This window comes from Malaclemys terrapin, chromosome 9 (genome assembly GCF_027887155.1).
Source record: "Malaclemys terrapin pileata isolate rMalTer1 chromosome 9, rMalTer1.hap1, whole genome shotgun sequence".
NCBI lineage: Eukaryota > Metazoa > Chordata > Testudines > Emydidae > Malaclemys > Malaclemys terrapin.
Genome location: NC_071513.1, coordinates 78,026,806 through 78,042,410, shown reverse-complemented (window position 1 = coordinate 78,042,410; position 15,605 = coordinate 78,026,806). Strand labels below are relative to the sequence as shown.

General features: G+C 38.8%; 1 protein-coding gene across 2 annotated transcripts in view; it reads left to right on the top strand.

Annotated features, from left to right (window-relative positions):
• The window catches only part of HLTF (helicase like transcription factor), a 55,103-nt gene that overhangs the window by 12,482 nt on the left and 27,016 nt on the right, over positions 1 to 15,605 (top strand). Inside the window, exons 6-15 of one of the 2 annotated variants that reach the window (XM_054038954.1) lie at positions 5 to 79; positions 339 to 530; positions 620 to 715; positions 1,704 to 1,752; positions 8,591 to 8,681; positions 9,997 to 10,076; positions 10,157 to 10,201; positions 11,485 to 11,571; positions 11,808 to 11,905; positions 14,375 to 14,518. In XM_054038954.1, the coding sequence (XP_053894929.1) occupies positions 5 to 79; positions 339 to 530; positions 620 to 715; positions 1,704 to 1,752; positions 8,591 to 8,681; positions 9,997 to 10,076; positions 10,157 to 10,201; positions 11,485 to 11,571; positions 11,808 to 11,905; positions 14,375 to 14,518 (957 nt within the window). Of the gene's footprint in view, positions 1 to 4; positions 80 to 338; positions 531 to 619; positions 716 to 1,703; positions 1,753 to 8,590; positions 8,682 to 9,996; positions 10,077 to 10,156; positions 10,202 to 11,481; positions 11,572 to 11,807; positions 11,906 to 14,374; positions 14,519 to 15,605 lie in introns of both variants that reach the window. The other variant, XM_054038953.1, reaches the window with a different exon arrangement.

The window sequence follows — 15,605 nt, the reverse complement described above, 5'->3', positions numbered from 1 at the left end:
GCAGCTTAAAAGTGAGTTTGACAAATTGTTTGAAGATCTGAAAGAAGATGATAAAACTCATGAAATGGAAGGAGCAGAGGTATTTGTTCTATTGAAAAAGTCCTTCATAGGCTTTTAAATCAAGCCTTAAATTCTGTGTTACAAACTTCACATGTAAACATCTATACATATCTTCAAAGTTTAGCAGTGTCATGCTAGAATAATGAGTTGTCCTAAATACCAGTTAATTTAAGTTTTAAGAGAGCAATTAATCAAACGTTATTTCCCCTCCCCCTTCCCAAAGGGAAAAGGGTTATTTCATGTGAAAGATGTATAACATTACTTTTTTTGACTTATAGGCTGTTGGAACACCATTACTTCCACACCAAAAGCAGGCTTTAGCTTGGATGGTTTCACGTGAGAACAGTAAGGAGTTGCCACTGTTTTGGGAAGAGAAAAATAACTTCTACTATAATACACTAACAAACTTCGCTGAAAAAGAACGACCAGAAAATGTTCTTGGAGGAATACTGGCTGATGATATGGGATTGGTAATTATGTGTAGTGCTTTAGTGAATTTGAATACAGTTTGACTTATCTCTGGAAAAAACATAAATTTTATCCTTTGCATTTTATCTAGGGTAAAACACTTGTAACAATTGCATTGATTCTTACTAACTTTCATGATGGCAAACCTCTTCCTGTTGAAAAGGTTAAAAGCGATCAGTTGCATAAGGTAAGATGTATTTTTTTTTTTTTTTTTTTAAAGGATGGCACACCATGACTACTGTTTTTTGTGTGAAATAATTTCTTCTAGCAAGTAATCAAAAATCCTTACCTCATATCATTTTTACAGTTGATATGAGCTTTTTATGCTTATAATATCCAGTGATATAAAGTAAGAAGCAGAATGGTATTATGTTACACCGCCAGGTCAGTTATAATTAGAGGACTTAATTTAAATATATTTTGAAACAAAATAGTCTGTGTGTTTGAACTTTGAAACGATGTACTCCAGGGAAGAGTTAAATTTAGAGATGAATACACAAATAAGTATGTTTTCCTCTAAGGACTCGCTTATATAGTTCCCATGCATTGCAGAGACTATACCTAAAAATATGAAACAGAGGGTCTGAATGGGGGGGGGGAAACACCTCAGATTTATTTACTTTGTGGAACACCTTCTTACCATATAGTTTAAAAAAGGATAGGGAGGGAGGGAGGATTGAAAAAGTCCTCTTGGATCATCTAATCCAAATGCCAGTTTTGCTGCACTCACTCCCTTCCCCATAAATTGATTTAACTATGCCGTGGAAAGAGTAAGTACAAGCATTGTTTGATTATTTTATTGTAATCTGTACAGGAATTAGGATTTTTTTAAAAGCATGATTGCATCAAAATTATGTGGTAATGCTTTGTGTCTGGGCTCAGAATAGTCCTAAAAGTTTATTGGTTTATTTTCCTTCCAGTATACCCGTGTAATTTGAAGTTCTCTTTCTGCCTGTCTACAGTTCCCTTTTGGTGTATCTGCCTTTTTTTTTTTGTTTTTTTTTAACTATATGAATGTGTTAAACTCATAACTTTTTAATCTTTTGATTAATGTAAATGTATTACCACTAAATCAATCTTTTTGAATGCAAAAAATAATTATCTAGACAGATGAAACCCGTAGCTACCATATTAGTTGTTACTACATTACAGAATAAACTGTTGTTTTTCCTTAGGAATCTGTTGTCACTGGTGTGAAAAATGAAGGACATGAACTTTTGAAAGGTAACAGTAAAAATGTGAAAGGACACAACAGTACTTGAATTATGAATAATACATGCTAGCGCTAGATCTGTTAACTCAGTAATATACAACAACACTATTATTAGAATAGCAATATGCAATTACAATTAGAGTTAGTTGAAAATTTTCCAACCAAACTGGAAAATGTCGGTTCATCAAACTTGAAATGGCTCACAAAAATTAGTCAAGTTCGATGAACTTTTGCCAAATCACAAGCAGGGTTCTGGCAGAGCCTGGCAGGCTGTTGAGGAGTCCAACCATGGGGTTTGCAAGGTCCATGGCTCTGGGGCAGCTCTGCTATGCCAGGGTTTCCAGGCTCCTACGCAGCAAAGAGCCTGGCAGACCTGGAAGTCCTGACTCTAACTGGGGCTTGGGTCCTGGCTTTGCAGCACAGAGTCTGGAAGCCCTAAGAAACTGGGGTTTTGCCAGGGCTCTCAGGCTAGGTTCCCAGTTCTGCGGTAGGGAGCTGGGAAGACATGAGAGATCCCAGGATTATTGCCACAGAACTGGGAGCCTGGAAGTCCTGGGATGGGTTCTGAGGGTCTGTAGCTCCAGGGTAACCCTGCCATGCATACTGCCTCAGATCAGGGACCCCAGACTCATGGGTTTCATAGATTCATAGATTCATAGATTCTAGGACTGGAAGGGACCTCGAGAGGTCATCGAGTCCAGTCCCCTGCCTGCATGGCAGGACCAAATACTGTCTAGACCATCCCTGATAGACATTTATCTAACCTACTCTTAAATATCTCCAGAGACGGAGATTCCACAACCTCCCTAGGCAATTTGTTCCAGTGTTTAACCACCCTGACAGTTAGGAACTTTTTCCTAATGTCCAACCTAGACCTCCCTTCCTGCAGTTTAAACCCATTGTTTCTGGTTCTATCCTTAGAGGCTAAGGTGAACAAGTTCTCTCCCTCCTCCTTATGACACCCTTTTAGATACCTGAAAACTGCTATCATGTCCCCTCTCAGTCTTCTCTTTTCCAAACTAAACAAACCCAGTTCTTTCAGCCTTCCTTCATAGGTCATGTTCTCAAGACCTTTAATCATTCTTGTTGCTCTTCTTTGGACCCTTTCCAATTTCTCCACATCTTTTTTAAAATGCGGCGCCCAGAACTGGACACAGTACTCCAGCTGAGGCCTAACCAGAGCAGAGTAGAGCGGAAGAATGACTTCTCGTGTCTTGCTCACAACACACCTGTTAATGCATCCCAGAATCATGTTTGCTTTTTTTGCAACAGCATCACACTGTTGACTCATATTTAGCTTGTGGTCCACTATAACCCCTAGATCCCTTTCTGCCGTACTCCTTCCTAGACAGTCTTTTCCCATTCTGTATGTGTGAAATTGATTTTTCCTTCCTAAGTGGAGCACTTTGCATTTGTCTTTGTTAAACTTCATCCTGTTTAACTCAGACCATTTCTCCAATTTGTCCAGATCATTTTGAATTATGACTCTGTCCTCCAAAGTAGTTGCAATCCCTCCCAGTTTGGTATCATCCGCAAACTTAATAAGAGTACTTTCTCTGCCAATATCTAAGTCGTTGATGAAGATATTGAACAGAGCCGGTCCCAAAACAGACCCCTGCGGAACCCCACTCGTTACGCCTTTCCAGCAGGATTGGGAACCATTAATAACAACTCTCTGAGTACGGTTATCCAGCCAGTTATGCACCCACCTTATAGTAGCCCCATCTAATTTGTATTTGCCTAGTTTATCGATAAGAATATCATGCGAGACCGTATCAAATGCCTTACTAAAGTCTAGGTATACCACATCCACCGCTTCACCCTTATCCACAAGGCTCGTTATCCTATCAAAGAAAGCTATCAGATTGGTTTGACATGATTTGTTCTTCACAAATCCATGCTGGCTGTTCCCTATCACCTTACCACCTTCCAAGTGTTTGCAGATGATTTCCTTAATTACTTGCTCCATTATCTTCCCTGGCACAGAAGTTAAACTAACTGGTCTGTAGTTACCTGGGTTGTTTTTATTTCCCTTTTTATAGATGGGCACTATATTTGCCCTTTTCCAGTCTTCTGGAATCTCTCCCGTCTCCCATGACTTTCCAAAGATAATAGCTAGAGGCTCAGATACCTCCTCTATTAGCTCCTTGAGTATTCTAGGATGCATTTCATCAGGCCCGGGTGACTTGCAGGCATCTAACTTTTCTAAGTGATTTTTAACTTGTTCTTTTTTTATTTTATCCGCTAAACCTACCCCCTTCCCATTAGCATTCACTATGTTAGGCATTCCTTCAGACTTCTTGGTGAAGACCGAAACAAAGAAGTCATTAAGCATCTCTGCCATTTCCAAGTTTCCTGTTACTGTTTCTCCCTCTTCACTAAGCAGTGGGCCTACCCTGTCTTTGGTCTTCCTCTTGCTTCTAATGTATTGATAAAAAGTCTTCTTGTTTCCTTTTATTCCCGTAGCTAGTTTGAGCTCATTTTGTGTCTTTGCCTTTCTAATCTTGCCCCTGCATTCCTGTGTTGTTTGCCTATATTCATCCTTTGTAATCTGTCCTAGTTTCCATTTTTTATATGACTCCTTTTTATTTTTTAGATCGTGCAAGATCTCGTGGTTAAGCCAAGGTGGTCTTTTGCCACATTTTCTATCTTTCCTAACCAGCGGAATAGCTTGCTTTTGGGCCCTTAATAGTGTCCCTTTGAAAAACTGCCAACTCTCCTCAGTTGTTTTTCCCCTCAGTCTTGATTCCCATGGGACCTTACCTATCAGCTCTCTGAGCTTCCCAAAATCTGCCTTCCTGAAATCCATTGTCTCTATTTTGCTGTTCTCCCTTCTACCCTTCCTTAGAATTGCAAACTCTATGATTTCATGATCACTTTCACCCAGGCTGCCTTCTACTTTCACATTCTCAACGAGTTCCTCCCTATTTGTTAAAATCAAGTCTAGAACAGCTTCCCCCCTAGTAGCTTTTTCAACCTTCTGAAATAAAAAGTTGTCTCCAATGCAGTCCAAGAATTTGTTGGATAGTCTGTGCCCCGCTGTGTTATTTTCCCAACATATATCCGGATAGTTGAAGTCCCCCATCACCACCAAATCTTGGGCTTTGGATGATTTTGTTAGTTGCTTGAAAAAAGCCTCATCCACCTCCTCCACCTGGTTAGGTGGCCTGTAGTAGACTCCTAGCATGACATCTCCCTTGTTTTTTGCCCCTTTAAGCCTAACCCAGAGACTCTCAACACTTCCGTCTCCTATGTCCATCTCTACCTCAGTCCAAGTGTGTACATTTTTAATATATAAGGCAACACCTCCTCCCTTTTTCCCCTGTCTATCCTTCCTGAGCAAGCTGTACCCATCCACACCAACATTCCAATCATGTGTATTATCCCACCAAGTTTCAGTGATGCCAACAATGTCATAGTTGTATTTATTTATTAGCACTTCCAGTTCTTCCTGCTTATTCCCCATACTTCTCGCATTTGTATATAGGCATCTAAGATACTGGTTTGATCTTTCCTCCCAGTTTTGTCCTGACTCTCCTTTCTCTCTGCCAATATAGCCCACACTCCCTCTCGTTTCCGACCCATCTCCCCGGTCTCCATGTTCCCCACTTACCTGTGGGCTTTGCTCACCTGTCCCCGTCGAACCTAGTTAGCTGGCTCCCCTGGAGTTTGGAAGCCCTGGGGTCCTTGCCCTTTGGCAGTAAGTATGGAGCCACAAATTCTGGTAATGCTGGCAGCTGCTGGATCAAATTGCTATTCCTCTCAGTGTTACCTCTGCTGTGGTGCCCGAGAGCAAATTTTGTTTCAGAAACATCATAAGGCAGTGTTTCCAAAAAACAATATCTTTTTAGAATTTCTAGTTTGTGAGAAATATTGATAATTTTGGTTTCATTCTATACCAGATTTTGAAATGCCAAAATTTCTGATGAATCAGAAATCCTGAGTTTTCGCCAGGTCTGCTTACAGTAGCAATTCTCTGAGGACCTGAAAGGTCTTTACAAACTAGTTAAGCCTCTCAGTAGCTCTAAGAGAAGTAATAAAATACACATTTAAACTGAGGCATATGGAGATCATCTGACTTGTCAAAGTTACCTTGTTATTTCCACTCTCTTCCCCAAGATTGTGAGGGTTTTTTAGTAATATAAAAGTGTAGCACCATTGCATTCATTTGGTTGAACTCATTGTGAAAGGAAAGTTACTGAGTTGGAGAGAGCAGAAATTGCATACAGTACATGCTTTTTCCTCACCTTTTATTTTCTGGTATTTATGTGCACACATTTTTGAGTACTATTTACACTTACACCAAAACTGCTTCTGCAAGTTTAGCTGCTTCAGTTTTCCTCCGCCAGGTCTATCCTACTACATTTTATCTCTTGAATTTACTTTTATGTATATTCTTCTTGGGAATTCTTAGTTTCTTTTTTCTCCAACAGATACAATTATTTAAGATGAAGATCTTATTTACTTTTTTATTTATGGATCGGTTACAACATAGTTCTCTGTTCCTGTTGACTTTAACTAGTTTTAGGTAACCCAGAAACTCAGATATCCCTAATTAGTCAAGTCTGCAGCTAGAATAACCCTCATCTTGGAAGTGCTCTATCCTGACGTAGCTTTGTTGTGACTGTCTTTGCTATCCGTATGGTATTTACATTAATTTTCTCCTTGTGTCTTGTAAGTTTTGTACTTGGGTCTACTACAATAATGTGGTCAGACCCAATTTTATGCCTTGATCTTGCACACAAGTGTAAGGTTTTATTATTATGTACTTTAATATAAGGTAAAGGTCACTATATCCCGCTATAGAGGAAAGACTTTTTTCTGTTGTAAAACATTTCTAGTTATTTCTGCTCCCTAGTTCTTCATCAGCTCAGTGTTGGTCTCATATTTCTCCATTTCACAATATTTCTTCTCCTCTCGGTGTAAACTGTGCTAGTAACAAGGACATACCAAATCTCTACTAACTACCATTTCTAATCTAATAAACCTGCTTTGGATAGAGCCAGACTCTGATACTGTACTTGGTCAAATAATGTTTAATTGTCTCTTGTTATGTGGACTGAGTCCTTTTGGTCTTCTCTGTTGTGGTCTGTTGGGACAAGTTGTGTTTCTCTCAAAGTGCTTTGTATTTAAGTATGAACTTACATGATTGTCTATATGATACTTAAATAACAATTTAAATGTCCAAGAATAATGTATGATTTAAAAAATATTAAATAATATCTAAATACAGGCCCATCCTTAATGTTGTATTCTTTTTAAGCTAACATTAATAAGGGTCATCTATTTCAAAAGTAATTTTAAAATAAAAAGGGTCTAGAATAATCCCACAAAAGCCAATAAATGTATTAGGATACCTTTCAGGGTCTGATTAGAAAGCTAGTTTGTATCTTTAGCTTTCTATCAAACTGACATCAAAGCTATGTCAGTTAGAACCAGGCTGTGGCATACTAGGGTACAATTCAGATCAGTGGAGGGCTGTGTCACCGCTGCCTTGCAACCTGGGTGCCTTACAGTGCCTTGCTGAAGTAGCTCCCACGTGGGCTGCTCACAAACAGCCTTCCAGCATGCAAGCCATAACCGGAGTGTCGTGTGTAACTGCAGCCTGCTAGTTACCCACTGGTTCTCATCAGCTTTGGTTATACTGCAGGGGGACCTCAACACACCCCCAGTCCCAGATTTCCCAACAGAAACGTATGTCCTGTACTGCTCAGCCTACTCCTGGACAGCATAGCTATATTAAGTCTGTTCTTCCTTTAAGGGAAAAATATGCCAGTTTATTATCTTATATAGAGTTACCTAGACACTTCAGCTTCAACACACTGGATTAGATGAAACAGTAAAACAAGTTTATTAACTATAAAGAGAGAGATTTTAAGTGAGTACTGGTAATGAGGCATAAAAGTCAGAAATGGTTATTAAAAAAAAATCAGGATAGGCACTAGTAAGTGTTTTAACTTAACAAACTATATTAAATTCAAGCAAAATTTCTCAACACATGCTTCCAGCAAGGCTACTGACCAAACTCTTCAGGTATGGACGCCCCCCCAGAGTCCAACGGCTGTTTTCCTTTGTCAACTTAGGTGTGATGTCAGAGACAGACAGGGAGAGAGAGTGGCAGTCTTGGGGTGTTTCAATTCCCTGCCCCTCTCCTGAAAATGTTTTTCCAGTTGGGGAACTAGGAGACAGAGTCTGTGTGGAAGGATGTTCTCCACTGTTTTTTTCTACCGGTTTGAGCTTCCTTTGTTTTCCCTTCCTACTTGATGACTCTGTTTACTACTTAAATGCAACTTAAGGCAAACATACACTCCTTTGTTCAAGACAGGACTTTTTGACCACTTTGGTGGAACGTGAGTTTTGAACATCATACACGGTAGTCTTATAACTTCACATACAATGTTTCCACATGTATTTTATCAGGTCAATATTGACCAGCAAAGTATGAGTTTTCAAATGATATCTTACAAAGGCACACCTACTATGAAGATTATTACAGTAGTGTGTAGGGTGTGAATGCTGGGGTGTGTTCCGTCACACGGCCATTAACACTTTTTTACTTTCTTTGTATGCAAATTTAGCTGGGCAAGGTGGTGAGTGGTTGTTTTACTATGTCAGCATTTTAGATGGCTGGAAATATATTAGGAAGATCTTCATAGTATTTTTATTTCACATTTACAGTCGTGACTCAAAATGCCAGTTATGCTAATTTCACTCTGAGGAATTTAGAACATTATTTGTGATCTAAATCTGTACTAGTTTTATTCATCAAGTAGCTCTCAGGCAGCTTGGCTTTCAGGCAGAAAGACCGTATTTTTCTTTTCATAACTTTTTTTTTTTTTTCTCCTGAAGGGACCAGCTGTAATGTGGAGCCCAACATTTCTAGCGTAAAGAAGAAGAGTGAAACTGTTCAGTCACAATATTCTAGTTTCCGACCAAAAAGGTAATATCCTGAAACACACTTTTTCTCTTTGCTGGCTTGCTACATGACATTTGAATAAAATTTAAGAGATTAGCAAGAAACTAGAAGATGCAGTGCCTTCCTGGTTTTAACATCAGTTGGATTGGAGTAAGGATGATCTTATCTAGGTGGTAAGTGTTTTGTGTCCTCTCCTCTGCCCATCATGAACTTTTTTTCTAAGTGACTCTTGCCTACATTCTCAGTTGTTTTTATCCCTCTTGTCAGTATAATAGTATCAAAGGTGGTAACTGTAATCCATTCTTGTAGTAATGCTGTTTTCATACCCATTGAATTTTTTAAAAAGAATGTAAACAACAAGGTTAGATTGCTTCGTTTATCTGCCAGTGTCCATAGCAGCAATATTCTCTTTTCTTTCTCAAGTTGCAGCTTACTGTTGTCAGAAATATGCTGTAGTGTATATTCTAAGGTGGGAAGTATCACAGACCACTAATTGAGACTGAGCGATAGGTATGATAGCAGTGCCAGGTATTGACTTCACAATTAAAATGAACCAGAAATTCTGTATTTATTATTTAAAAAACTTTGATATAAAATTCTGATGGGCTAAATTCCAGTAGTTTTTGTCAGTGTTTCAAGTATACTTTTAGATCAGGCGTTCTCAAACTGAGTCGGGACCCCCCAGGTGGGTCACATACCCAATTTTAATGGGGTTGCCAAGGATGGTGTTAGACTTGCTGGGGCCCAGGGCCGAAGCCAGAGCCCGAGCCCCACCGCCCGGGTCTGAAGCCGAAGACTGAGCCCCACTGCCCAGGACTAAGATTACATGCTCCTTGCCCAGGGCAGAAGCTCTTGAGCTTCAGCTTTGGCCCCCACCTCTTTGTGGTGGGGCTCGGGCGGACTCAGTCTTTGGTCCCCCTCCTGGGATCGTGTAGTAATTTTTGTTGTCAGAAGGGGTCACGGAGCAATGAAGTTTGAGAACCACTGCTTTAGATGCATTGTTCTGTAGACAAAAGGGACAGCTTTTGGCTTGATTTGTGTTTGAAACATATTAATATGTTCATGCCATTTCATCATGGCACAGCTTGTTCTTTTTATTGGTTAGTGTAAAGATCTGTTTTTTTTGTTTTTTTACATTTATGAGAAAATAGTCTGTCTACAGAATTTTTTTTGCATATTGAAGTACAACAATGAACAGAGTACATTTTGTTTTGTCCCCCACCCTCAGAGGAACTTTTCAAAGCGTATTGGCCATATCTATTGCATGTTAGTCTGTGTGGCTAAAAGACGCTCTTCAAGTTTTAGTACTGGTTGTGAAGTTTTTATTTTAATATTTTAGAGCTAAAGCTGAGAAACCCAAATATACAGTAAGCAGTGACTCAGAAGAATCTGAAGAGTGGCTACCACAACAAACAAGAAGTGAGCTGTATTTAAATAATTGGGTTAAAATAGAATTTAATTTCATTCAGTTTTTAATAATCAATTGTTTTTCTTTTCAGCCAAATGTGAAAAAGATCTCCCAGCAACCAGAAAGAGAAGTAAAAGTATGTTTCTTTGGAGTATAAGTATGTTTTCATACCAGAAATTTAAGCAGAAATTGTACACTAGAAGATACTTCAGACCAACTTCTTATCAAGAAAATCTATATTACAAATGTTTCAGTAAAACTCCTGCAGACGTGTGTTTAATGCTGTAAGCATGTAACTCGGTTTAACCATTTATAAGAGTAAATTTATCTATTAGAAGTAGAACCTTGAACTCTTATTTAAGAAAGGGCTATTGAACTAGCCTAGAGTTGATGCACTCCTTCCCTGGGCTTATGTTTCTTACTTCTTCAGCCAGAAAAGCTGTTAAGTAATGATGTGACAGGCTTTGAAGAGAATCCTTTCCTCAGTGGTAAAAGGGATGGGATAGTGGAAGGTTTAATGAGGAAACATGAGATGCTTTAGATTCTGACAAGCATGGGTAGTATGTAGGCACAGAGATGGAAAAAGCGCATTTGAAAGGCAAAGCTATATTACAAGATAAAATGCTTAGATGCTAATCTAAAAGTATAAGAACATACGTTATTTGTCAAACTAAATACCTTGCATGGAAGAAAATCTGAAAGACTATAGGTATTCTGCATTGAGGGCTTGTTTACATAAACACTTTGCAGCAACCTGGGATGTAAATCTACCCCATGCTTCCTTGCCTGCACTACGTGTCTGTGAGGACACAGCTGGCGTGCACTAAAAGTTCCCTAGTGCGCTTTGATCTATGCTGCTTTGAAACCAGAGTAAATCCCAGCACACTAGGGAATTTTTCGTGCTCAGCAGCAGAGTCCACATGGGCACTTAGTGCATGGCAGGCTAGTGGAGGGTAGGTTTACACCCCAGCTTGATGTGGGCTAAGTGTTTGTGTAAACAAGTCTAAAGTACTTTATGTATGTGTGCACTCCTGGAGTGAAACTTGTGCGAAATCGTTTGTCCTAATGGCCGATAGATTCTGTCCCTTTGAGAGTTACTCCATGTTAATAGAACAGGAGTACTTGTGGCACCTTAGAGACTAACAAATTTATTAGAGCATAAGCTTTCGTGGACTACAGCCCACTTCTTCGGATGCATCCTAAGGTGCCACAAGTACTCTTGTTCTTTTTACGGATACAGACTAACACGGCTGCTACTCTGAAACCGTCCATGTTAATAGCTACCTGTAAAACAGTGAGAAAATCAGTTTGTTTGGTTAACAGGTTTCACTTAGTGTGACATAAATGTAACAAAAATATACCTACCCATGCACACATTTTTAAAATGTCTTGCATTTGGATGTGGTCTTTTGGCAGCAGCTTCTTGCATTATCCAAGAAGACACAGGCTTTGCGTCTGCTCTTGCATCTCCATCTGCTCCATTAAAAAAGAAAGCAAAGAAAAAAGGTAATGCAGAAATAAACACAAGTCTTATGAATTTTTATTTCTTTTCAAACTGAAATACTATACAGATGGTTCTTATCCTGTGAAGCTTACATTATTTTGATGGGGACCTCCAAAAGGACTACAGGGAACTACCCAATTTTTTTTTTTTTTTTTTAGCATTGTGTTTGTTATAATCTTTCAAAATAAAGGATTAAGGTAAATGATTATCCTGCTGAGTGTCACTTCTATTTTCTCAGATACTGCAAGTGTACAGTCTGTTAAGAAAAATGATTCTGAAGAGGGTCCCAGAACAACACTGATCATATGTCCGCTCTCTGTCCTAAGCAACTGGATTGTACGTTTTACATTATCATGTTAATTCTTGAATATTTTGTGACTCTTAATTATGACAGTACAAATAACATTGCTCCAGTAACATGTCATTTGACTAAAAATTACTGCTTCTCCTAATTTTGAAATAAAGCAGTTATTCAAAAAATAGGTAACTTTTAGCATTGTTGATTTATTGCAGTTAACTCACTTGATTAACTCAAAAAAATTAATTGCAATTAATCGCTGTTTTAATCACACTGTAAAACAAGAATACCAATTTAAATTTATTAAATATTTTGGATTTTTTCTACATTTTCAAATATATTTATTTCAGTTACAACACAGAATGCAACGTGCACAGTGCTTGCTTTATAATGTTTTTATTATAAATATTTGCACTGTAAAAATGATAAAAGGAATAGTATTTTTCAATTCACCTCATATAAATACCATAGTGCAGTCTTTTTATCATGAAAGCGCAACTTACAAATGTAGTTTTGTTGTTTTTGAGTGCAGTTATGTAACAAAAAAAAAAAAAAGGCAGTGCAAAACTTTAGCGCCTGCAGGTCCACTCAGTCCTACTTTTTGTGCAGCCAGTCGCTACAAGAAACAAATTTGTTTATATTTTCGGGAGATATGCTGCTCACTTCTTATTTACGATGTCACCTGAAAGTGAGAACTGACGTTTGCATGGCACTTTTGTAGCCGGCATTGCAAGGTATTTAGGTGCCAGATATGCTAAACATCTCCTGCAAATGTAAACAAACCTGTTTGTCTGAGCGATTGGCTGAACAAGAAGTAGGCCTGTGTGGACCTGTAGGCTCTAAAGTTTGACATTGTTTTATTTTTGAATGCAGTTATTTTTTGTACATAATTCTACATTTGTAAGTTCAACATTCATAATAAAGAGATTGCACTACAGTACTTGTATTAAGTCAATTGAAAAATACTATTTTATTTTTACAGTGCAAATATTTATAATTAAATATAAAGTGTTACTGTAAACTTTGTATTCTGTTATAATTGAAATAAATATATTTGAAAATGTGGAAAACATCCAAAAATATTTATATAAATGGTATTCTATTATTGTTTAACAGTGATTAATCGCAATTAATTTTTTTAATCGCTTGACAGCCCTAGTAATTTTTGATACTAGAACAAATTGAAGTGACATAGTGGTCCCATGAGACTAAGTGGCTTTTATTCACTGATCTCATGTCCATTAAAGAGCTACAAATACTGGTCACCCTGTGAGGAGAGTCATTATTGAGCAAATGGGTTCCACACAGGTTCACAGTTCCACCCTCCTTTTTTATTGCAGGAGAGAAGTTCATTGTTTGTAAACATGTTAAAGTAACACTCAGCTTAAAAATCACATGTCTTTGTCGAAGCTTTATGCCATTGTGTTGTAAAATCCAAAGATAATTAAAACTGAAAAGAGATGAGAGAAAATACTCTTGCTTTTTCAATTTTTTGTTGTTGGTCTGTTTAAATTTTTTTTGTAAAACTACAAAATTGGACGGTGGACTTGGGATTTGAAACTACAGTTTTCATGTAATTGTTTGAAATTGAGACAAATTCACAAATAGTTTTGAATCAAGTGAAACTGCAAACTATTCATCTGAAAAATCTTGCCTCGCTCTAGCTATAATTCCTTCTCTAGATTCTGGTGATTCGTGAAGTTACTGTAATAAAATTACCAGAAATAATGCTGCCTAATACTTACTCAGTAATGGAGAAACTTGCAGAAAACTCAACAAATGAAGCTTTGTGTGGAGAACTCAGAGTGAGGGAGATTAAAGTACTCCCTCCATATATTATATTTGCGTCCTAGAACTGTGATAAACTGATTTCAATAAAAAGTATCTTTAGACTTTACCCCTTCTTTTTGTCAGCAGCAGCTCTAATTCTGCAACATGGTGCTAGTGCTGGAGAGCGACAAAGGCGAAACACTTTAGAAAAAAAAAGAAAGGGACAAGTGAAGAACAACTATTTTATTTAAAAGAGGGGCAAAAATTTAAACACTAATGATGAAAAGTAGATTTTGAAAATCTTTAATTTTAAATAAAATGTTGTTAGTAACACGAGACATACTAATAATTTTTAACCTGTCATTCTTTCATTTATTTTTTCTTATTTATTCAGAAATGCCATTGTAGCTTTATTTTACATGTGTAAAAAATATCTCCTCCCTCCGTCCCTCCCCTCAACTCCATTGCAGCACAATTCCTTGTGACTCACTATGAAGCTTTGCTTTGTTTTTGGTTCTGTTTTTGCTGTAATTAAGTTGGCTACTACAGTTCCCTCTGCCTCTCTTATCCCAAAACAGTTGACTTTTGTTATATGTCCTATGTTCCACCATTGGTAGTTGCAGTATGCCACAGAGTCAGAACAGAATCTACAGTTGTTTTTGTAAGCCATGCTTAAGGAATATAGTTATGTGGCAACATCTGATTCATCGCAGTTTCTCTAATGACTTTTCTTTCAGGACCAGTTTGAACAACATATCAGGCCAGATGTTTACTTAAATATATATGTTTATTATGGTCCTGATCGCAGCAAAGACCCATCATTTCTTTCAAAACAAGACATAGTACTAACAACCTACAACATTTTAGCCAGCGATTATGGAGTAAGTAAAATACTAAATGTCTTTATAGCAACTTTTTATATCAGATGATATAAAACCAAACAAACTTAAAATGGCCATTTATGAAGCGTGGGAGGCGTTCTTTGAATGTATCTATTGTATTATTTTTAGCAGTTAAATTCCCCACAGATTCTGACTGCATTGGGTTTGATCTAGTCTGGGGCTGAGGAGGGTTTTCCTTACAATTTCAGTTCTGGGTAGCAGTGGGCTGTGCTAGATCTGGGCACCTGAACTGAGAGCAGGGAGTGTGTATCTTTAGTGCTGTCAGTGACCCCCTCAGTCCCCTGGCAGCATGGAGGAGGAAGCTGCCTGATTCAGCTGCGGGGGGTGGGGGGTGGGGGGGAAAGAGTCAGACTTGAGCGGAGAGCAGGTTAGGACAGGCAACTGGAGGAAAGGCGAAAGCTGGGACTTGGGGCAGGGTGGGCAATTGGTAATTTGGGAGTAGGTGTGCAAGGAGATTAGGAGTAGGGGGGGCAGATGGGCTGAGAGGCAGCAGATAGAGGTATGGGTAGAGACTGAGATTGGATGAAAAGCTTGAGGGAGAGACTGGGACTTATCTCCTTCCCACATTGGTTCTAAGATGAGAGGGAGGATTGATCTGACAAGGAACTAGGGTGCAAAGGGTAGAACAAGAACTGGTTGGGAAAAGAGACCTGGGACAAAGAGCTGGGGGTATGGGGGACACTAAAACTGAATGAGGAGCCCTGGAGGCCAGTCAGGATGGGAAATGTGGGTGGAGAGGAAGATGGAGGCTGGGATAGCAAAGAGACAGAGGACTGTGGGAGCAAGGAGATTGGGGACAGGAAGCTAGGGGATGGGTGGGAACTAGGGTTGGGCAGGGGAAATGAAAGTGGGGGAGGAGAATAACCGATGGGGAACCCTGAGGGGTGAGGCAAGGATTTTCTGGGCAAGGGGACTGGGATTGGGTAGACCAAGAGAATGGGACTGAGGCAAGGAGCCATGATGAAAAAGAGACTGGACAGGGACAGGGCAGAAGAGGTTGAGGTTGAAGGGCAGCGGTGGGGGGAGGGAGAGGATTAGGCAGAAGTGTTTGTTCTCACTATATAGC